The following is a 24,218-nucleotide window of genomic DNA, read 5'->3' as shown; positions in this document are numbered from 1 at the left end:
CAAGGTTACTACCCTGTGGCACGCCTGAACAACTCACGAATTCCCTAGATGTCATACAATCAACTTTGACGCGATATCGACGATTGGTGAGGTAAGATTCGAACCACTCCACTAAAGGGGTAGAGAATCCAAGACGAGCAAGCTTCGCTAACAACAAGCGATGATTCACCCGATCAAAGGCAGCCTTAAGGTCGGTATAGATGACATCCATCTGGGCTCCCGAAGCGAATGCAGCATGGCAGTGAGATACAAACTCCACCAAATTGGTGGTCACACTGCGGCGAGGGAAGAACCCGTGTTGGCGTGTTGATATCAGCGAGCGGCAACAGTTCAAGAGCGAGTTCTGGACGACGACTTCAAAAACCTTAGCACCTGCAGGCAAAGTAGTAATGCCACGGTAGTTTTCCACTCAGCTCTTATCCCCCTTTTTATGCACAGCAAACATGTAGGACGATTTCCATGCTGCTGGAAACATACGCTGATTGAGCGAGAGTGTGAAGATACGAGCCAGAGGTCCGGCCAAAACTTCGCTGCATTTGGCAAGAACTGCGGTTGGAATACCATCAGGTCCAGGGTTGTAGGATGGTTTGACCTGCTTGAGCGCCTTTAGCACAGAATCTCTGGAGATGTTTATGTCACACACATTAACATCGACAGCGTCGGAGGGCACGTTGTTCAGAGCAGCATCCAATGAGAAGTCAGGAGCTTCAGTGGCAAACGAACTCATGAAACGATCAGCAAATAAATTGCAGGTTTCCTCTTTGGTACACGAAGTTGTTCCATTTAAGGAAACTATAGCTGGCAGGGAGCTGTTTTCCGTTTTGTGTCGACATACCTCTAAAATTTTTTCGGTTTTCTTCTTAAGCTGAACTGTATACGGATCAAAAAACGAGAGTGAAGTTGTCTATTATAGCTTCGATATACATTGTGTGCAGCGATGAACCGCAATCTCGATTGTTGTGTTCCACTGTTTTGATAAAACCGATAGCAGGAAGATTTGTTTCGTTTTAAGCGGCGTAATTGAGCATTACCCCACGGTGGACCCTGTCGTGGACGTTTTATAGGGCAACAGGCAGATAAATGTTCCGTAAATTTCCGATTGAACATATCGAGTGCATGGTTTACGTCCGGGTTTCCATCAAGGAATAACCAGTCAGAAGATTGTAGTAGATCATCGAATCGAAGTTTCGGAATCAGAATCGAAAAGTTAGTGCGACTGTAGTCGAGCATGCCTGATTCTTGATGTGATGTTGTATGATGTTCTGCTTTGGCTAAGCCGTTCGGCAGGCACAGCTCTATAGGCGGATGATAGCAATCAATAGCAACTAAAGGGAAGGGTGTTATTGTCGGTGGAGAGCATTGTTGCAGGATATCGTCGCATACAAAGATCAAATCGAGGTAGTTAATCGACGCATTATGAATTTTGTTAATCTGGTACAGTCCGTTGCTATTCATACAATCAAGAAGAAGGCGACAGTTGTCCGTGATCCTCGAGCTTTCGTAGTCAACTTGGAGCATAATTGCATTTGTTTCATCGGGTATCCAATTCAGGTTTGACAAATTGAAGTCCCCGAATAACAAACACATTTCATTAGCTTTACATGCTACGTCGTCAATAGTTGAACAGATTGTATGAATAACCGACGTGTTATTTGCCATGTCAGGAGGAACATACATTGCGCCGATAACATACGTTTTCTTAATGCTGTAAATCTTTAACCAAATTTGCTCGACAGTGTCTGTTGTAGAACATAAGAGTACTCGCAAATGTGAGGCGACAGCTATGAGAACCCCACCACCTTTGGTTTTCCTACTATTTCTGTCATTACGGTCCTTTCTGAAGACGATATAATGGTCCGGAAACAACTGTGCCGAATTAATAGAGGAGTCCAACCATGTTTCAGTCAGGATAATGACGTCGTAATGAGTAGTAGAAACATAATCGAATACCTCATGACATTTAGTTTTTAGTCCTCTTACATTTTGATATAAAAATAACAAATCGTCAGTATTATTTAAGGAGGCAACCCCTGCAGGAATGACATGACCGTCGTGCGTTTGTGTGAGTGTAGGATCTGTACTGTAGCAATAGTGCTGCTGATGTTGCGTAGTGTTGGGTTCACGATCGTTAAGTAGCCTGCACGAGATGCCGTTACTACAGACTGCTTCAGTGGTGGTAAAGTTGTTTGTATTGGAGGAACAATCATCAGGTGAGTGCGTAAATTATCAACAAAAGTTGTTTCGGCGTTATTTGGCTCATATGCGGTGTACAGCTGATTAGCGAGCGTGCGAGTGTGCGTGATGTGTGTGAATTGTTTATCGATGTTGATAATTAGTGGTTTTGCGGTGTGGGTGAAGTACGTGGAGTGTGTGCTGAAAGTATTGTGTGATCCAACAGCTGTGGTGATCGAATATCCTGCGCTGTAGATAGGGTTGTAGGTGTTGAAAGTCTCATTGGCGGTAGACGAAAATTTGCACCTGGTTGTTGAGCTCGGTAGTCGACAAATTCACGCACCGATAGACCAAGCGGCCAAGTATCGGGAGAAAGAGCCCTTTCACGTTGAGTAAGAGGCACTAACACCTTAAAGGATAGAAATGAGAGTGTTGCTGTGTTTGTGCCTTGTCGTATAAGGCAATATGCAGTGACATCCTCAATGGACAAAGCATGTTTGACCATTTGCACTATTTGGTCACTGGATGTGTTGTGTCTTTGGCTTGCATCAGGTACTTTATTACATACAAAATAACAGTACGCATAATAAATATAAACTCACAAGCACAACACACATTAAAATACACGGCCGCGCGCCAGCCGTACTGTGCCCTGCCGGGAGCCCTGCTCGACCGGCTGCTCGCAACACCTTCCCGGTACCAAAATCCATGCGACTTTTCGCTAACGGATTGATTAAATGGCGCCCGATTAGACGATCCGATAGAAGCACTTTTCAGGCTTAACGGATTGAGCGAGATACACCGTCGCGGCGACACGATACATGTTGCATACATGTGTATTACATTTCAAGAGCCCCCCCCTCGCTTTTTTCGGATAGCAATGAGTTCAAACACACTTACGAATCCGTTGTTATTTTTTTTTTTATTTTCCACTTTCTTTTTATGCACCCGCGGGAGAGTGCGAAACGACAAAGAAAAGAAAACACACACACCTCCTCCTCCCCATCGTGTTTTTCGCAATGTGATCCCGTAGGAGAACGCGAACGCAAAAACACACACACAAAGTCACGCACGCACGCAGGCAAGCACACAAACACACACCCCACTCCTCCCCCCCTCGTGTTTTCGCAAGGTGATTCCGTAGGAGATCGCGAAACAGCAAAAAACACACACACAACCACGCGCGCACACATACACACACAGACACATATACCTACCCCCCCCCCTCCTCTCCTAGTGTTTTTCGCAAGGTGATCCCGTAGGATCTCGTTATGCGAAGCGGCAAAAACACACACAGCCACGCACGCAGGCATGCACACACATACACACACACACACAGACGCGCGCGCGCACGCACGCACGAACGCACGAGAGAGCGTAAATGAAGAGGTTCCATACGTTGCCGGCCTCCCCCTCCCGTGTTCTCGTTCACAGAGAAGGCTGATGTGTGCACGTTTGTGCGTGTACCTTTGCCGTCCCTCCTCTCCTTCCTCATCCGTTGACCGTTCGTTGTAAGGTGGAGGATGATTTCAGCGCTGTTCAAGAAATGAAAGTTAAGAATAATATTACTCACTCTTTTTTCGTATGTTTTGTGTGTTATCATAACTTACCTTGACTGGTGACTGGTGACAAGTGTAGTTGTGTTACTGTTTAGCTCCTTGTGTTTTCCTGTAAAACGTGTGATATAAAGAGCTGAGCGCTCAAAAAAATTTCACAAGTGCTGTTAAATGTTTGTAAACTCTTTCGGTGTCACTGTTAATATTCTGTACGTTGTTTATTGTGCAAAATTACGGATGGATTGTGCGGTCAACAGCGTTGTACGTTGAGACAACGATCGATCCTTCCCGGTGTAGATATTTGTTTGTGTTTGTGTCCGACCAAATTAGTACCGTAGTTTGTGTTGTGTGTGTGACACCGAAGAGTGTGTGTTTATTTTTGCTTGAAGACGCCTGCGTAGATATCAATGTAAGTATAAATAGTTGATAATAGTTTCGCCCGTGATTTGTTTTTCGGCATGGAGTGTTTGAAATGCTCCGCCGTGATCGTAAACGGCGATGACCCGATCGTTTGTGCCGGGAGTTGTGGGTTTAGTTTTCACCGTCGGTGTATTACACCCACACTCAATAAGCCTGCGGTAAAACTTTTAAGTGAGAACCGCAATGTTGTATATATTTGTGACATCTGTTTGGATCAAAAAGCGGGCTTGGTTGATATGGAGATTGATGCAGCTAAATCGAATGATTTGCTTGCACAAACATTGAGGGATTTAGAGGTCAATGTGAGCGTGTGGATATCTAACGCTTTAGAGAGAGGAATCGAGACTCTCAAAACTGAGCTTTGCGCGCAAGTGGAGCGTAAGTTGGAGACAACATTGCGTGATACGTTAAGTGCTATAGAAGCCTCAAAAATGTCTAAGGTGGCCTTGCGTGCAACTTCTGACACTATGAAAACCAGCGAAACAGTGAAAGAAATAAATTTAGAATCATGGGCGACGGTCACTAAAAAAATGAAGAGGACAAATAGTGGGGACAGTAATGTTCAAACTATTATTAATAGATTTGACGAGGGAAACAATAAAGTTACTCCCAAAATTAGGAAAAATGACGATATGAAGGAGTCCATGGGAAAAAATAAAAACAAAAATAAGAATAAAACACTGGTTATTGTTCCTAAGGTGGTTCAGTCTTGCGATACGACAAGAGCTGATCTACGCGCGAAATTGGATCCGAGGCGACAGCAAATATCGGAATTCCGTAATGGCAGGGACGGTCAAGTTTATGTTCAATGTTCTGCTCAGGCGAATTTAGATAATGTTAGAAATGAAGTAGAAGGCATTTTAGGGGACGAAATATTCTGAGTCCGACTTAGTAGATCTTTTGAAATCTCAAAATGAGTTGATTCCCTGGAAACAGGTGAAAGTAATTGGAATGTTTGAGAGTAAGATCTACAAGTACCAGAAACACAACGCGGTATTGGAAATCGATAATGAGACTGATAAATGTTTGGAAAAAATCGATAAAACCAATATTGGTTTTGATCGTTGTAAAATTTCTAGGAGCATACATGTTATGCGTTGTTTTAAATGTGGTCAGTTTAACCATAAGAGCACTGAATGCCAAAATAAGGAAGCTTGCTCAAAGTGCAGTGGTGAGCACCGAACGTCGGATTGCACCTCGTCCATCCTAAAGTGTGTGAATTGTGTTTTGGCTAACACATCTAGGAACCAGAAACTACAGGTACAACATGCGGCCAATAGCTATGAATGCCCTCTGTTTAAAAAACAGGTAGAGAGACGAATGCAACTTTCTCAACAGCAGGGAGGGGTGGAATTAGGGCGGTTCAGAGAGATTTTATATTTCAATGTTGCCGGTCTTTCATCTAACTATGCTATGTTTCGTGAGACAGTAGAAAAAGTTCAACCTTTGTTGGTCTTGATCTCGGAAACTCACGTGACCGAGGAGGAAGCATTTGAGCAATATTATATAAAAGGTTATAGGGTAGTGTCGTGTTTATCACATTCACGTCACACAGGAGGTGTTGCAGCTTATGCCAGAAGTGATATTGTCCTTAAAGTGATCTTAAACGAGTCATTAGAGGGCAATTGGTTTCTCGGTTTAGCGATTTCTCGGGGTATGACGGCAGGAAATTATAGCATATTGTATCACTCACCTAGTGCAAGTGATTCAAGGTTCGTAGACATTTTGGAAGAGTGGTTATAAAGGTTTCTGGATTTTAGTAAAATGAACATTGTCGTCGGTGATTTCAATATTGACTGGGTGAATGTTGAAAAATCTGCGAAGCTGAAAAGCTTAATGGATTCAGTAAATATGATCCAAAAAGTCAACGAATTCACACGAATTGCTAGGCAGAGCAGAACATTGATTGATCAGGTTTACAGTAGTATTGACTCAATCAAAGTCACTACTGATCCGCTATTGAAAATATCGGATCATGAAACACTTGTTTTGACCATAAATGATGAGCGTTGTAAAACGGTTCAACGTAAAGTTAAATGCTGGAATAGGTACTCGAAACTTGCTCTTTGCAACAATGTGTCACAAGGCTTACATTATGTCGCGTCCAACTTGGATGAAGCAGCTGACTTGTTATGGAACACGTTGAAAAATGCAATGAACACCTTGGTGGAAGAAAAGACAATTGTTTCAAGAGAAACTAGTAGGTGGTATACTTTGGATCTTGCACGTATTAAACGGAAAAGAGACAAAGCGTACAAACAATTTATTAGAACTAACACAGATTATGATTGGACTGAGTATACTACACTCAGAAATTTATACAGTAGAAATCTTAAAAACTCACGCAAAAATTACTATAGCAGTGAGATAAATAAGCACAAGGGAGATAGCAGAGAATTGTGGAAAGTGCTAAAAAGCCCGGTCCCGGGGCCGGTCTGGTGGTACAGTCGTCAACTCGTACGACTTAACAACACGCCCGTCATGGGTTCAAGCCCCGAATAGACCGTGCCCCCGTACGTAGGACTGACTATCCTGCTATGGTAACAATAAGTCACTGAAAGCCAAGCTCACTTCACTAGTGGGTTCAAGCAGGCCTTGACCGACAGCGGTTGTTGTGCCAAACAAGAAGAAGAAGAAGCTAAAAAGCATGTTAAGGCCAGATGAAGCACATGTTTCTATTGTTAAATTTGACGGTTTGATCGAATCTGAAGACTCCATCATCTGTAACAGGTTTAACTCGTTTTTTGTCAACAGTGTTTTGGATATAAATCAAAACATTGATGATGTTAATGAGCCTTATTACTTGTCGCATAGAGAATCTCCACGAAACCATTTCAGATTCCAAAAAATAACTGTTAGTCAGCTAAAGATTATTTGTTTCAACCTGAGAAAAACCACAGGTATAGGGAACGTGAGTTCAACAACCATACAGGATTGCTTTCATGTGATAGGAGATGACCTTTTGATAGTGATAAATGAATCGCTAGAGAGTGGAATTTTCCCAAAAACATGGAAGGAATCATTGATAATACCTATTCCTAAGGTGAGCGGAGCTGCCAATGCGGAGGATTTTCGTCCTATCAACATGTTGCATGTGCTCGAAAAGGTGCTGGAGACAGTAGTTAAGGAGCAATTGGTTCAGTTTCTGAATGGAAGCGAGCTGTTGATCCGAGAGCAATCAGGATATCGGCAAGGGCACTCTTGTGAGACTGCTCTGAATCTTGTACTGGCGAGGTGGAGGGTGGTGATGGATCGGAGAGAATCGATAGTTGCTGTTTTCTTGGATCTAAAACGGGCATTTGAAACAATATCTAGGCCATTATTGCTTTCTACCTTAAGGCGTTTTGGTATTGTGGGGAGGGAGCTCAGTTGGTTCGAAAGTTATTTAAAAGACAGAACTCAGAGAACTTTATTTGGTAACTCTGTATCAGAGCCTATAAAAAACACCCTTGGTGTTCCACAAGGTAGTGTTCTTGGACCAATTTTGTTTATCATGTATATCAATGACATGAAATAGGTTTTGAAGGCTTGCTGACGATACTGTTCTGTTTTTCTCGCACAAAGATATCAAGCAAGCAGAGTCTCTGATTAATATCGATTTAAACGCTTTGGATGGATGGCTGAAGCACAAAAAGCTGGCATTAAACATTAACAAGACTTGTTACATGGTGATGTCTGCGGGTGTATTGGACGAACCTCCATCTATTGTGATAAATTCGAAACGAATCGAAAGAGTTAGACAGGCTAAATACTTAGGGGTAATCCTAGATGACAGGTTAAAGTTCCTCGCTCACATTGACTGGGTCATCGCTAAAGTGGCTAAGAAGTGTGGAGTAATAAGTAGATTGGCGAAGGATCTCGACTTCTTTGGGAAAGTTCACCTCTACAAATCATTGGTATCGCCGCACTTTGACTTTTGCTCGTCCATTCTATTTCTTGGCAATTAGGTGCAAATTAAAAGGCTTCAAAGGTTGCAAAATCGCATCATGAGGTTAGTACTAGGGTGCGGTCGACGTACGCCGGCCACTGTTATGCTAGATATTCTTCAATGGATGTCGGTAGAGCAGAGGATTGTATACCAGACCATGATCTTTATTTTTAAAATGTTAAAAGGCCTGTTGCCTGGGTATCTGGGGGAGAGCATAATTCGGGGATACGACGTCCACCAGCACTGCACACGCAGGGCTAATGAGCCGAGGGTGCCCAACTTGCAGTCACAAAGTGCCAGAAACTCTTTGTTCTTCAAAGGAATTCAACGGTACAACAGATTACCCGGAGAAATTAAGAATGCGAGAAACTTATTTGATTTCAAACGTAAGTGCGTCATTTATGTTAAACAAACTGTGTAACGTGAAATATGTGTAGATGTCCTATGTCACTATGTAATGTGTAACTACAGTTGTCATCACGATCATGATGATGATGATAAGATTTTTTCTTTATATATGAAAATTTAAATAAAAAATATATATATAAGAAAGAGACAACATAGGTTTGAGACACGCGCGCGTTGAAGTGGACATTCGGGATCTATTTGGGGGAATTTACGGTTTGCACGCGGTCTGGGAGGTCACAACAGGATTCACTCATTGATGATTGTAAGTGGCCAATTCCAGATACATTAGGTTCAACTGCTTCGGAAGGTAGTGCCCTAGAGCCAACCATTGGCACTAGTGGAACTGGCCATATGCATGTTGCAGTTGTGTTCCGATAAGTAGTGCGCCGGATCCACTAGTATGTTCTTGGCGAGCTACGTAAGGGATACATTAAATTCTCCTGCTTCGGAAGGTAGTGCCCTGGAGCCAGCCGTTGGTGCCAGAGACCCTGGAGTCAGCGGTTGGCACTAGTGGAACTGGCCATATGCATGTCGCAGTTGTGTCCTGATAAGTGGTGCGCCAGATCCATTTATTAGTTCTTGGCGGACTACGTAAAGGATGCTAGGGAATACTATTGTATTCGATGGAGTATGACCCGTTTTTTCTTGATGAAACTAGTTGGTCATCTTGGGTGTGTGTATGACTCGGACGGTTCCTCTGAGAGTTTTCCGAAGCCACCACTTGCTCGTTTTTTATTTCATAACAACTATTAGAGTAGAATTATCTTATAGATACTTTCGTCCTTCTCAAACCTGTGTTGGGGTAAGAGGTGGGACTTATCATCATCATCATCATCATCATCACCTTATTGCAAACAAAATCCGGAATGAAGCTCCTCGTTTAGAATTTTCCGCATTCGATCACATCCTCGGCGATGCTCGACGCCATCAGTGGATGAAAGCAGGAAAAGAAACAAAGAAAAGCATCAGTCACCATCAGCATCATCTTACTCTCACACTTTTACATCGGTTGATGATTCTTACCTTTACAATACCACCAAAACAAACAGCGATGGAACCAAATCCGGAACACCAAAATCACACACGATTTCTGGAGCAAACCGACACATCCTCCCCCTCCAATTGTTTGCCACAGACTGACGTGTGTGTGAGCAGCAATGTTCTTGAAGCGGTGAGCAACGGTAAAGGACACACAAGAAGAAGCGAGACGGCTATACGAGTAGTGAATTACGCCGCTGCACACACAGCGCGCGTCATAATTTTATGCGCGAAAATCTTAAAATTTAAGTTATTCATGACAAATTGTATCGACATTTTCATACTCTGACGAACTTTTACGAAAGATATGTAAAAACTTAATTTAGTGCAATTAAATTCAGTGCAATATCATTAGCAGAACATAACTGTTGCGTCCAGCAACAAAGCTCTTTCTTTCGCGAATTTAAAGTTGAAACATCAGTTTTCTTAATTCACTTAATTTCATTAAACTGTATTAAAAATTCACTGAACTTTCTTCTCTTGGCGCGATGGTAGAAAGAGGTCGATTTTCGTCTTCGTGCCCGTTTTAAAACTTCACGCAAAACCGATTGCGGTCATTCCACTTAATTTGCGCAGGTTCATCCGTTGCACGCGAAGCTCCTTCGGGATGAACCATTCCTACTCTCTCTATTTCGCCCGTGTTTGTTTCGCCTGTGCTACCTGTCCCTCTCTCTCACTTCACCACAACGCATCTGTCAAACTAGAACCGCTGTTGGACAACACTGGCCCCGGTGTTTGACTGCGTTAAACTCTTTCGTGCGGTTCTACGTTTATTACAGCGATTTTTACTACCGGTCTCTCTATAATCTTTTTGTTCGCAAGCTGTACGTGCACACGCCGAGTTGTTCCGTCCTTCGAAGGTACGAGCTGTACGATTCTTCCCTTAGGCCAGCATCCTCTTGGTAGGGCGTCATCGACAATCAGCACGAGGTCTCCTAATTGCAATGGCGGCTGGGTCTCAAACCATTTGCTGCGACGGGTGAGCGTAGGCAGATAAGAAGCTAACCATTTTTTCCAAAATTGATCTGCGTACAGTTGTGACATCTTCCAGTTGTTCCTGAGGGCTGCGGAAGAATCATCAAGAGATGTTAATGGTTTTATTCCAGAAGATGAACCCAAGAGAAAATGGTTTGGCGTTAACACGGCTTCTTCCTCACTATCAACCGATACATGTGTTAGTGGGCGAGAGTTGATAATGTTTTCTACTTCAATTAACCAATTGGCGAAAACGGTATCTGTCGGTGTTTTGGTAAATTGCATGCCGGAGAGGGTGCGTTTAACTGATTGGATTAATCTCTCCCATGCACCACCGAAATGTGGTGCTCCGGGGGGGTTGACTATCCACGTCGTATCGGGGAGGTACATTTCATCTATCAGCTCCTCGGTGTTTATCTGCTTCGCCGCATCTTTCAACTCACGATCAGCGCCAACGAAATTAGTCCCACGATCAGTTCTGATTTCAATCGGAGTCCCTCTACGTGCGATAAAATTGCGAATAGCGATGATGCAAGCGCTGGTGTTCAAGCTGTGAGCCACCTCTATGTGTATGGCCCGTATTGTTAGACACGTGAACAGCACACCCCAGCGCTTTTCCTGTCTCCGTCCAACAGCGACCAAAAAAGGTCCGAAGTAATCTATCCCTGTGTAGGAGAACGGTCTGGCGTACGGCGACACTCGAGCTAACGGCAACTCATTCATCACTGGAGGTTTAGGGTAAGCTTTACGAAGGCTACATCTAAAGCAATTGTTTCGCACTCTGTGGCACGCGCTTCGTAGGCCAGGAATATCGAACTTTTGCTGCACTTCATTCATTACGGTTTGATGATTTTGATGTTTATATTTCCAGTGGTACTCCGTTACAATCAGATCGGTGAGCCAGGATTTTTTGGGAAGAATAATTGGCCTCTTCATGTCATGGCTTGCGTAACGACAAGCATCGATTCTTCCTCGTACTCGTAAGATACCGTCGTCGTCCATGTATGCACTACGTCTATAAAGAGAACTTTTCTTGTTAATCATTTTAGATCCCTTTGTACCTGATTTGTCATGCAGAAGTAGCTGATATTCTTCTGGAAACTCTAATCGTTGCGCTTCCTTGATGATCGATTGCTCAGCTTGTTGTAGCTCGAGATGCGAAAGGGGTCCAAAATATCGAGACATTTTTGGCAGACGAGAATTATTGATGTACCTCCACATGTAGGCGATGGCTCGATGCAGGCGTTTCCAATCAGAAAATCTGTCAAAGATAATTACTGGGGATAATTCACGATGATATGAAACCGTCTGGCGTAACTCTTCCTCAGTAGTTGAAGGTCTGAAGCTTTGCACTTGCCACTCGTTTTCCGGTTGCTGTAGGAACGCTGGTCCTTTAAACCACATTCCGGTCGTGCAGTGTCGGTTAAGGTTGGACCATTTTGTACCTTCGTCGGCTACGTTGTTTTTAGTCGGCACCCACTGCCATTCCTTTACTGACGAGTTTTCTAATATTTCGCCTACTCGATGAGCTACGTAGACGCTATAATTTCGATGATCCGAGTTGAGCCAACACAAAACGTCTTTTGAATCGGTCCACAAGAAGCGTCTATGGATCTTTATCCGGTGTGATTGATGAATACCTGTCATCAGTCTAACTCCCAATACTGCAGCTTGCAGCTCTAATCGGGGAATCGATGTATATTTTAACGGAGCTACTCGAGTTTTTGCGCCGATCAACACAACTTCCCGTTGATCTTCGGATTCGAATCGGAAGTACGCCACGGCTGCGAAACCGTCTCTCCCGGCGTCTACAAAAATATGAAGCTGTGTCGTGCAGTTCTCTAAGCTGATGGACGTGCGGTAACATCGCGGAATCTTGATAGATTGCAGATGGGGTATGCAAGTTAACCACTCCTTCCATTTTTCTTGCAGAGAACTGGGTATTTGATCGTCCCACCCAATTCCAGAACGCCAAACTTCTTGCAATAAGACTTTGAGGAACAGTAAAAAGCCTGCTATCAAGCCTAACGGATCGTAGATTGTCATAAGCGTGCTCAGTACTTGCCGTTTGGTTGGTATCACGATCCCTTGTAGAACATCTACATCCTTTAACGGCACTTTGAATTGGAACGTATCTTCGTTTGCGTTCCACCACATTCCCAAGACCTTCTGGGTACAAGCTGTTGGATCGAGGTTCATATCCTTCTCCCGGCTGTTGCTACTACCAACGCCATCTAATACTTGGCCATAATTCGACATCCAATTGTGAAGCTTGAATCCTCCTTGTGAGTGAATAAATTTCACATCTTGTGCTAGCTTCGTGGCCTCGGTCACACTCTCTATACTGGCAAGCATATCGTCGACGTAGTGATGACGCTTAATACATTCGACGGCTAGAGGATAGCGGGCCGCGAAACGGTCCGCGTTTACATTCTTTACAAATTGGGCGGAAGTTGGTGAACAGGCTGACCCAAAGGTCATCCTCAGCATCACATATTCATCGGGCTCAACTTGCGACCGGTCCGTTCGCCATAGGAATCTTTGGCTAATCAGATCCTCTTCTTTAATCATAACCTGATGGTACATTTCTTGAATGTCAGCGGCAATAGCAACACGATATTCTCTAAACCGACTTAGGACAGTCGGCAGTGGTGAAAGAAGGTCTGGCCCAGTCAATAACATGGAATTAAGCGAAATTCCATTCACTGTTGCAGCTGCATCCCATACTACTCTAACCTTATTTGGTTTATTGGGGTTAAATACAGGAAAGATTGGTAGATACCACTTTCTAGGATGCTTAAACTTATGCTCTTCATTTGATAATTTTCTAATATATCCCTTTTCAACATGGTCTTTCAGCACTCGGTCCATCATTTCTCGAAGGTGCTCATCTTTTGCCATGCGGCGTTCTAAACATTCCAAGCGTTTGAGAGCCATTGCTCGATTGTTTGGCAGTTTTACGTCATCATAGCGCCACAACAATCCAGTGACATACCTCTCACCTTGTAGTGAGGTGTGTTTACGCAGCAATACACTCGCCCGTTCCTCATCATTTGAAAGAGTGTTTATGCCGCCTTTACATGTGGGTTCTTCGAGCGCAAAACTACCTTTTAGAGCTTGATCAATTTTGGTTTCTATTTCTGCACAATCACAAATATGTGCTCGATGAAATGCCAAAATGTTGCTGTTGTTAGAAGTTGACGACGAATCGCAACCCGAAACTACCCATCCTAGCCTCGTCTTTGTTGCGACGGGTTCATTTGTTTTTCCTTCTATCGTCTTTAATGGAACAGTGAGATGATAGTTATTCATTCCTATGAGAATGCGTGGAGGTACAGAAGCATATGGTGCTAATGGAATGGATGCTAAATGCTGATATTTTGTTCGTAAACGATCCATTTTAACGCGTTGCGAGGGCAACCCAAGACTTTTCACCGTTCGTACATTAGAGGCTTCAAAGGTCTGAGCACCACTGGATATTCCTACTATATTTACGCTCACCTGTTTTGAATCTCGTTCAGTGCGATGTTGTCCTCCAGTCCATTTCAAACAAAGAGGTCGGTTTGTCCCTTCAAGTTCCAGCTCGTCAACTAGCGAATGTTCGATTAGCGATACTGACGCTCCTTCGTCGAGAAAAGCAACTGTTCTGATCGTCTTTCCTACAGCCTGCAGCTCAACTGGCACGTATCGCAATAGTATGTTCTCGTCGGTGGCTGTAGAGTGAGAGAAATTTGCTTCGTGTCTTCCCTTACCTGCCGAATTGTGTAGTGACGGGTGGTGTTTTACAGTACATCCGTCTTTGCCGCATACTCTCGTCTCTTTACAGGGCGCACGATGTTTTTTCAAACAACATTTACACAAGTAGTTCCGCTTAATGATGTCCCAGCGATCTGCTACGCTTTTCTGCCAGTATCCGTCACATTCGTATAAGCGAGCGCAGCCGTTATCGCATGCACAAACGGCTTCTGTGGAGTTCTGCGAGGAGGGATTAGTAGTATGCATGTGCAAATACTTACTGCATCGTGGTTCGATAAGATTTGCAGGGCTCGTTACCGCTTGGGCTGCATGCTTAATGGTTTGCATCCACTTTCCGAATGCAGCCAGGTTGACCTTTGACAACGTAAGACTGTGTATGCCCCACATCAGCTTAATCATCGGAGGGAGACGACCAACGAGCTCATCCAACACGGGTCCATCATAACGCTCCTCGACCCCGTTGTTTCTCACAGCAGCACACATTTCGTCCACGGATACGGCGAACTGCACAAGCGTCTCCAACTTTTCTGCTCTCGGGGGTACCTGTCGTCGAATCTGGCTCAACAACGTTTTCACAACTACTTCTGGACGTCCGAACGATGATTTGAGCTCTTGCATGACTTCTTTGAGGTTAGCTGCTTTCCTGAGTCTCCCCTGGACTGTTTTAAACGCTTCTCCTTTTAATGCTTGTTGCAGCCTTATAATATTTTCTCCGTCAGAGAAACCACATAGTTCCGTCGTCTCATAAAACGCGTTTTCGAACACGGACCACTCCTCTGGGTTACCGGCGAACGTCGGTAGCTGGGCGTTGACGGAATGTCTAGCTAGTATCTGACTCTGATTAATGTTCAAGGTTGTATCACTCGAACAAAACGCCGTAGATCCTAGATTGTCCCGGCGTGATCCTTGCGGATTTTGTTCTTGATTCATCCGTTGAACAAAGGTGTTTAGCACGGATTCGAGCCGTTGTATCACGTCAGGCTCTTGCCTGCGTGGCTCGCGTGCTTCTTCCAAGAAACGTTGGAAGGTTCTGCTAAGATTGTCCAATGGACAATCAGCAGTTTGAGTGGGTCTTGCTTTTGATGGATCATTCGGAGGATTCGATACGGGCGTGATCACTTCCGTCGATCTTGCTCTGGTGGATGGTTCCAGATTCACTATGTTCGTATCCACTGCTACCGGGGCTGGTTGGGTCGCTACTACGGGCGTCGCACGATGAAGGGTAGATGAAGCGGGGGGCGGTGTTTCAGGAGTGCACAGATGGCATGTCCAATCCCTACTGTACACGGTTTCATCTTCGTTCACGCACGCAAGATGAAACATTCCTTCGCATCGATCGCACTCCACTGCATTTTCCGTACTTGCACCATTGCACACACCACACTGCTTATCCTCCATTTTCCAAGCCGTGAGGTTTCCTTCTTGCTTCACGTCACTGATATTGCGGTTTCGCTAAGGCGCTGCGGGTTCGCGTCTTACCAGGACTCGTGAAACGTAAGTAGTGAATTTTTAAATTGTTGCGTCCAGCAACAAAGCTCTTTCTTTCGCGAATTTAAAGTTGAAACATCAGTTTTCTTAATTCACTTAATTTCATTAAACTGTATTAAAAATTCACTGAACTTTCTTCTCTTGGCGCGATGGTAGAAAGAGGTCGATTTTCGTCTTCGTGCCCGTTTTAAAACTTCACGCAAAACCGATTGCGGTCATTCCACTTAATTTGCGCAGGTTCATCCGTTGCACGCGAAGCTCCTTCGGGATGAACCATTCCTACTCTCTCTATTTCGCCCGTGTTTGTTTCGCCTGTGCTACCTGTCCCTCTCTCTCACTTCACCACAACGCATCTGTCAAACTAGAACCGCTGTTGGTAAACAACAATAACATTTTGATATTTGTTTGTAAATTCAGATCCTAAGAGCTTCTACTTTTTTGAACAATAAGTGTAGAAACACAAATTTTGTCTGAGTCCAGAACAGCAACAGGGAAGATGTCGTACGCTGAGTGTGGAGATGTGTGTGTACGTGGTGAACGTTGCCGCGACAAGCGTGCTGTAGGATACAACGCGTGTAGGAGGGGGTAAAATCGCTTGGCTCATTGAAAATACAGGCAAAGTTGGCGCGAAGAAAACGCAACACTGCGGATTGTATGGAAAATGTTGCGCCTTCAATCCGATTGCCATGCGATTGTCCTGGGGGCTGCTTGTCCGAGCGCACCACACACACTAAGTGGCCCGCGCTTAGTGTGCCTACGACAGTGTGCGTGACACACTGTCGTCCCCTGGACATTGACCAGTGGTAGCACAACTACCACGGCAAATCCAGGGGTCGGCACGGCTGCCCACAACAGGATGTATCTGGATCGAGCCGGGAAATATACAATGCGCACTTTTGCACCGTAGACTGAGAGGGGACTATTTTGATCGGAAATGTAGTTGTATTTTTGTTTGTGCTTGTTATCATGGGTGGAGCTCGATTTTTGCGATACATATCATCGATCGGCTTATTATGTTGGTGCTGGTTGTTATTGTTTTGGGTGTTAATGGGTCTGGCGCCAAATGTAAACAACGTACGGTTGTCAGTAGCGACTTCCGAGAACAAACGTTTTGACCGATTTATGCGACGAATTTTAGCGGGGGGGGGGACAGATCAGCAGGAACCGAAGTGCAGCGCTGGTGAAATGGAGAGTCGCACAGGCAGCAGCTGATAGATGCCTCCACAATTTCCATAGTGCAGGCGTTGCAAATACGGGCCATTCTACGGGAGCGGTGCAGGTTTTCGTTGCAGCAATTAGAGCGATGGCGGTTAGGACGCGCGAACTCAGATGCGATCCGAAAAACGAAATTTACGCGAATTTTATTGTCAGCAGAGATAAACGCACTATTGAACGGTAATGGAACGGTGTTCTAAAATACTGTGATTATACAGAAACCGGAAAATAGTGTGATAAACAGCGCGATTTTCAAGAAAATATACGGAGCGAAACGCGAATGCGACTTTTACGTTAAACGTCAAACGTCAAAACGTTGTGGAACATAATCTATATATTTGAATGGTTTAGCCATTATAAAAAAATAATTTCATATTGTTTCTACTTGCAACTGCAACTGGAAACTGCATGATTACATTGACAGATAAAATCGGATGCAACGATCCGACTGAATCAAAATGTTTTGATTGCGTCGTACGACGAAATCGCACGTCCGACGTTATCTGTCAAATCCCATATTAATCTTATCCGATAAAATCGCATCGGATGAGCGCTGCCACGGGCCTAAGAACCTCGGTGTGATGCCGGACGATCACCTCTCCTGGCTGCCGTGGGTTTGAAAGATGAGCGAGAAAGCGACTCGTGAGGCGGTCGCTGTCTCGTGACTGATGCGGAACCACAGCGGTCCAAGGACGGCCAAGTCGAGGCTGTTAGCGCATGTGCTAGAATCGACACTAAAATATGCGCTCCTATATAGTCGGAGGCGCTCGAGACCAGGGAGTGTCGTCAGCTGCTGCAACGTGTCTAACGGAAGATATCAATCAGGGGGGGGCGGCGTTCTGTAAGGTACGAGACGGCTACTGACACCGATATGCCACCTGGTAACAGAAGATGCCCGCGTGTACAACCACATTCACGCACCTGAACGAACGGAAACACGAAACGAGTTTCAAAGGAGGGACCGTCAGCAGACCATCAGCAACTGGTAACAAGAATGGGACAACGACGCCGCATGCGTGGGAGCCAGTCGATACACGCGATGGGTCCATCGTGTGTTACCCTACATTGACGCCTAGCAACCACGGAAGCATGGAGACGTGTCGTTCCATCTGGCCCAAGTGCTCTCGGGAGATGGGTTTTTTCCGGGAGTATTTTTGTATCAAGGGCTATACGTCGTCCTGCCAGTGGTGCGTTGGCGTCCCAGAGGATGCCGGACACATCCTCTTCGAATGTCCTCGATTTGCTTCAGTCCGTCAAGAGCTGCTCGGCGAGTAAGGGGCAAGACCCAGTAACACCTGACACACTGCAGGAATACTTGCTGCAGGACGCAGACAGCTGGAGCCGCGTATGCGAAGCCGCTCGTCGTATAACGGCCGAGCTCCAGCGGGGCTGGGACGAGGAAAGGGCTAACCGAGCAGAACAGGTGATAGTGGACCACCACGAAGAGATCGTGAACACGGAGGCGCGTCGTACGGCAGCAGCAGCAGCAGCATAAAACGAACGCCGCAACGCTGCACGGAGGGCAGCTAGAGCGCAACATAGGGAAGAACGGAGCACCGGGCTTCCTCTAACTCCACCAGCGTCACCAAGGACGGCAGCTCGCCGTGAGGCGAATCGGCTGAGTTCGGCGAGGTATAGAGAGAGGCAACGACAACAATCAGGACAGGACCTAAAGCGTCTCTATGGAGATCCGGAGCGGCAATCCACAACGGATGACAGCACCGAAAACAGACAAGACGAGGACGGTAACGACAGGGTCCTCGCACCTATTGTAGACAGACTGTCTGCCGTAATGTCAGCTAGTGAGCTCAAAAAGATAAAGGGGTTTGGCTACCTCGTGGGTAGACCACTTTTTTATTTGGATTCCCAAGATGTCACAAAATACAATTTTTAGATCAAGTGTTACGCAGTTACGGGAGCACGTCCACTAGCGGATGAGAACGAAAAGAGAAGAGAACGCGTGGTGGGAACGACGGCTTTTTATAATCTTTTTAACGGGAAATAGTTTAGTCTGGCTAAGTTGGTAACTATTGCTCGAATTAGGGTGCTCAAATAAGGTTGCTCGAATTAGGGTGCTTGAATTAGGGTGTTCGAATTAGAGTGCCCGATATTTTGAATTGACGGTTGACGTCAGCTCCGGACTGTGGTCAGGCTATAACGTGGTCGCCACAGTGCTCCCCTGCTAGACTGGAGTTACCGGTAACGAACGGGGATGATGACACGTCGCTGTGAACGCGTAACTCCGGTCGAGAATTCGTTCGGAGGTGACGGCTCTGTCGGTGGTGGTGGAGCTGGTGGTGGTGGCGCTGATGGTGGTGAAGCTGGTGGTGGTAGCGCTGGTGGTGGTGGCGTATACTCTGCTGCAGATGGTGGCGTAAGCTGTGTCACTGGCTCGGGTTGCTGAAGTGAGTAGCACGGTTTCAGGCGGTCAATAGAGATGTTAGTTGCCCTCTCGTTGATCAGGACTTCGAAAGACTTGTCACTACACCTAAGCACCTTGTAAGGCCCTTGGTACGGCGGGGTAAGGGTTGGGCGGACGGTGTCATTCCGGACGAAGACGTGGCTGCATGTCCGAAGATCCGAATGCACGAAGGGTGTTGCATACTTAAGCGACTTGGTGAACTCGGTGGTGTCTGGCAGGCTGGTCATCGGGCTGCTATTAAAAAACTCCGCTGGGATCTTTAGCGTGCTTCCATAAACCAGCTCTGCTGGCGAAGCTTTGATGTCGTCTTTGTAGGCTGTGCGCAATCCAAGGAGTATAATGAAAAGGTGGTCGGTCCAATGAGCGGTGTTTTTGGTACAAATAGCTGCCTTCAGCGTACGGTGCCATCGTTCTATCAAGCCGTTGGCCTGCGGATGATAAGCCGTTGTGCGTAGATGTTTGATGCCCAGTAACTGGTTCAGCTCCGCGAAAAGCGTCGACTCGAACTGCCTGCCTTGATCCGTGGTGATGAACGATGATACGCCAAAGCGAGCTATCCATCCACTGAGTAGGGCTGCGGCTACAGTCGTTGATGTTATGTCAGGGATGGGAATAGCTTCTGGCCAGCGTGTGAAGCGATCGATGATGGTGAGGCAGTAACGATGTCCATTGCTGATCGGGAACGGTCCAACCAGGTCCAGGTTGATGTGTGCGAACCTAGCATCCGGTACCGGGTAGCGTCCTAGAGGGCTGCGGATATGGCGTTACACCTTTGTAGCCTGACACGCTAAGCAGTGGCGGACGAAATCTCGCGTATCTCGGCGGATGTTCAGCCAGACGAATCTCTCCGTCATCAGCTTCGTGGTAGTTTTCGCTCCGGGATGACTCATCTGATGAACCGCGCGTAGTAGTTGTTGACGAAACGGTTTCGTGACATACGGACGAATGATGCCGGCGGGGCAATCGCAGTACAAAGCTATGTTGCTGCCAGGTATTGGAACTCGTTGAAGGACCAGGTCCGTCCTTGTCTTCCCGCTGAGGATGTCGGCGAGCTCGGGATCTCGGGTCTGGTCTTCGGCCAATTTCTCGTAGTCGATGGATGTTGATGACTGGATGGGTTCGATTCGGGACAGCAAGTCGGTAGTGACGTTTTCCTGGCCTTCAACATGTCGGATGTCGGTGGTGAACTGGCCAATAAAGTCGAGGTGCCGTGCTTGTCTAGGAGAGGCCTTATCCAGCGACTGGCGGAAAGCATAAACCAGAGGTTTATGATCTGTGTAAATATGGAAAGAGCGTCCTTCCAACTGATGACGAAAATACCGGACGGCCAAGTAAACAGCTGCTAGTTCGCGATCGTACGTGGAATATCGGCGCTGTGCGTTGTCGAACTTTCGGGAGAAGAAACCGAGCGGCTGCATCTGCCCGTCGATGACCTGATGTAAGGCGGCGCCGGCAGCGAAATCGGAAGCATCACACCACAGTGATAGTTCGGCGGATGGTACAGGGTGTACCAGCATGGTAGCCTGTGCAAGTTGACGTTTGCAGTCCTCAAAGGCCGTGTCGGTAGCTGGGGTCCAGGTCAGCGATGACTTATCTCGCCGTTTGTTGCCGGGAATCATCTCCAGGAGCGGTCCTTGTGCTCGCAGCGCGTGGGGGATGAAGCGCCTGTAGAAGTTGATCATCGCCAAAAATCACTTAAGCTCCATGACAGTGTTTGGCTTCGGGAACTGACGTATGGTGTCGACTTTCTCTTCCAGTGGATGCCTTCAGACGTAACACGGTGTCCCAGGAAGGAGATCTCAGGCTGGACAAACTCGCACTTCGCAAGGTTGACGGTCAAACCGTGCTGCTTGAGGCGAGCAAATAGCAGTCGCAGGTGTTCGCGATGTTCTTCTGGTGTCTTCGAGGCCACTATAATGTCGTCGATATAGGGAAACACAAAGTTCAAGCCGCGTAGCACATCGTGGATTAGCCGTTGGAACGTCTGCGCCGCATTGCGTAATCCGAAGGGCATCGTCACGTACTCAAATAGGCCGAAAGGAGTGATGATCGCTGTCTTCGGGATGTCCTCTGGATGGATGGAGATTTGGTGGTAGGCTTTCTGTAGATCCACCTTTGAGAAAACGGTTTTTCCTCCCAGTTGCATAGTGAAGTCTTGTAGGTAAGGCAATGGATACCGGTCAGGGGTGGTACGCGCGTTGAGGGACCGATAATCACCGCACGGACGCCAGGAACCATCAGCCTTTTTAACCATATGCAGCGGGCTGGCCCAACTGCTACTGGACGGTCTGCAAATTCCTAGCTGCACGAGGGAGTCGAATTCTTCTTTGGCTGCTTGGTACTTGTCGGGTGGAAGACGACGCGAACGGGCGAAAGTTGGAGGACCCGTTGTTTCGATACGATGTACCACCTCGGATTGCATCCGCACACCCGGTGAGTTTGTGATGAGTGTAGAAAACTCGTTCAGCAGGTCGGCCATCGGTGAATTTGCGTCGCACACCTTGACGGCGGTTTGTCGAGTGGTATCCGGAAGCCCTGGCACACGTAGGTTGGTTTGGGCATCCACCAAACAGCGCTGTCGAAGGTCTACTAGAAGATGGTAATGGCGAAGAAAGTCCGCTCCAATGATAGCAGAGCTTACGTCCGCGATAATAAAATTCCACACAAAGGGGCGGCGTAAACTAAAATCAAGTATGCGGAGGGACTCACCAAATACCATGATCGGAGTACCGTTGGCTGCAAACAGTCGCATGATGGATGGCGTCGGGGAGGTGTAGTTGGCTGGCTTCGGTAACACGGAGACATCGGCACCAGTATCGATCAAATAACGCTGGTTGGTTCGTCGGTCGATCACCATCAACCGACTGCTCACAGGTGAGATGGTAGTCACCTGCGATCCGATATCTCCAGCGTATCCTCAGGCTGAAGACGACGGCTGGCCGACGCGCTGGCTGACAGGGGCTGGAAACGAACAGGGCTGGCGGCAGGTCCGGGCGGCTGTCCCGTATCGTCGATGGTAGTAGCACTCACCTTCAGATGGTTCTGTACCGACACGAGATGCCACTGGTGGACGTGAGCGCGGTCGACTTTGGCGTTGGTCACGGTTACGACAATCTGTGATGAAGTCGTTAAGTTGCTGTGTGAGTTCGTCCACCTGGCGCGAAATGCGTTGCTCGAAATCGTTGGATGTGGTGCGCACCCCGACTATGGCATGGTGCACACTGGTGTTGTTGGATGCGGACAGGCACTCCACCATAGTATCGGCGACGGCAGCTTTCTCAGTTACACTTCCGTGTGCAGCAACGACGGCCGATTGCACATGTGGCGGAAGCTTGTTGATCCAAAGGTCGGTGAGGAGCGTACTGGCCAACGTGTCGCTGGAGGCTCTGTGCATTTCATTTAGCAGCTGGGATGGCTTGCGGTCCCCTAAGTCCATGCCGTATAGGAGACGATGGAGGCGGCTACGCTGGGATTCCCCGAAATGCTGAAGGATGTTCCGCTTGATGTAATCGTACCGTTCCGTCGCAGGTACATTCTCGATTATCGGTTGGATCTCATTATACACTCGAAGAGGAATTTGGGCCATCAATACGTGGTAGCGCTTATGGTTCATTTTGGTGGTGATTTTGGTCGCGGCGAACCAATGCTCCAGTGCATAAAAGTATGCAGGCAAATTGTGCAGGTCCATTTCGGGTACACTCAGTCGAACGGCTTGTGCTGCTTCCACTCGAGGATCACTTGCCGTTTCTGCTCCTGTCATGGCATTTGTTGCTTGGGGCGTGCCAGTTCTCTCCATGTTCACCGGGGGTGCATCGTGCGTTGCCGCTTGGGGAGCGGGTTGACGTTCTGAACTATGTTGCATCATCTTTTATTCGCTTGCGAGCACGTGGTTTCACGAGAATCGAGAACAAAAGAAGTGACGTGGTAGTCGGGAGTTGGGCTTACTTCAGCGAGACAAAAATGGCGGCTGTCAATGGCGACGAACGTGCAAAATGGCGGCAGTCAACGGCTTTACAAGGAGCGCTTTCTTTTGTCCGGGCTGGAACGCTGGAATCGTTGCTCTTCCTTCTCTTTGGGGACGGCGATGTAACCCGCGGCTCGATCCTCTGTAGCGATGCGGGTTCACGATGCAAGGGAAACACGTCGGTGCGTATGGAGAACAATGCTCTCGGGACGGGACACTCGCGACACTTACGCATACGCGGACGTGAGGAACACACGCGACGATTACGCACACACGGGCGTGTAGGGCACTCGCGACGATTATGCACACGCGGGCGTGTAGGGCACTCGCGACACTTATGTACACGCGGGCGTGAAGGGCACTCGCGACATATTATGCACACGCGGAAACTCGATCGAACACGGTTTTTGTTCTTGCGAGAAAAAAAAGGCATGACACTCGGCGACGCTTGATACACACACTACACGTACCGTTTTACTCGCGGCGTTGACGGATCGGGGCGAACGGGAAACGCGTAGCGGGGAAAGGCGAAAGCGGGCCGATGATGAATCTGTCGATCGGGAATCTCGGGAATCACGTCGGGGTCACCAGTTTTGGCTACCTCGTGGGTAGACCACTTTTTTATTTGGATTCCCAAGATGTCACAAAATACAATTTTTAGATGATGATGATGATGATGATGATAAGTCCCACCTCTTACCCCAACACAGGTTTGAGAAGGACGAAAGTATCTATAAGATAATTCTACTCTAATAGTTGTTATGAAATAAAAAACGAGCAAGTGGTGGCTTCGGAAAACTCTCAGAGGAACCGTCCGAGTCATACACACACCCAAGATGACCAACATAGTTCCATCAAGAAAAAACGGGTCATACT

At 46.8% G+C, this 24,218-nt stretch overlaps 1 protein-coding gene across 3 annotated transcripts; it reads right to left on the bottom strand.

The window, feature by feature from the left end:
• Positions 1–3,578: 3,578 nt before the first annotated feature.
• LOC121589297 lies at positions 3,579–15,689 on the bottom strand. Of its 3 annotated transcripts, none has more exons than XM_041908078.1 (3): positions 13,999–15,689; positions 9,329–11,524; positions 3,579–3,707 (listed from the first exon to the last, which is right to left on the bottom strand). In XM_041908078.1, exons 1-2 carry the CDS (start codon positions 15,649–15,651, stop codon positions 11,513–11,515), a joined length of 1,665 nt encoding a protein of 554 aa, XP_041764012.1. In that variant the 5' UTR covers positions 15,652–15,689; the 3' UTR covers positions 3,579–3,707; positions 9,329–11,512. The 3 variants fall into 3 exon arrangements, with proteins under 3 accessions (XP_041764012.1, XP_041764011.1, XP_041764010.1); XM_041908077.1 differs by having other exon boundaries at positions 9,329–10,586; XM_041908076.1 differs by having other exon boundaries at positions 9,329–15,689.
• Positions 15,690–24,218: the final 8,529 nt, after the last annotated feature.

The sequence above is a fragment of the Anopheles merus genome, chromosome 2R (assembly GCF_017562075.2).
Source record: "Anopheles merus strain MAF chromosome 2R, AmerM5.1, whole genome shotgun sequence".
Taxonomy (NCBI): Eukaryota; Metazoa; Arthropoda; class Insecta; order Diptera; family Culicidae; genus Anopheles; species Anopheles merus.
This window is presented reverse-complemented; position numbering and strand designations above follow the sequence as displayed.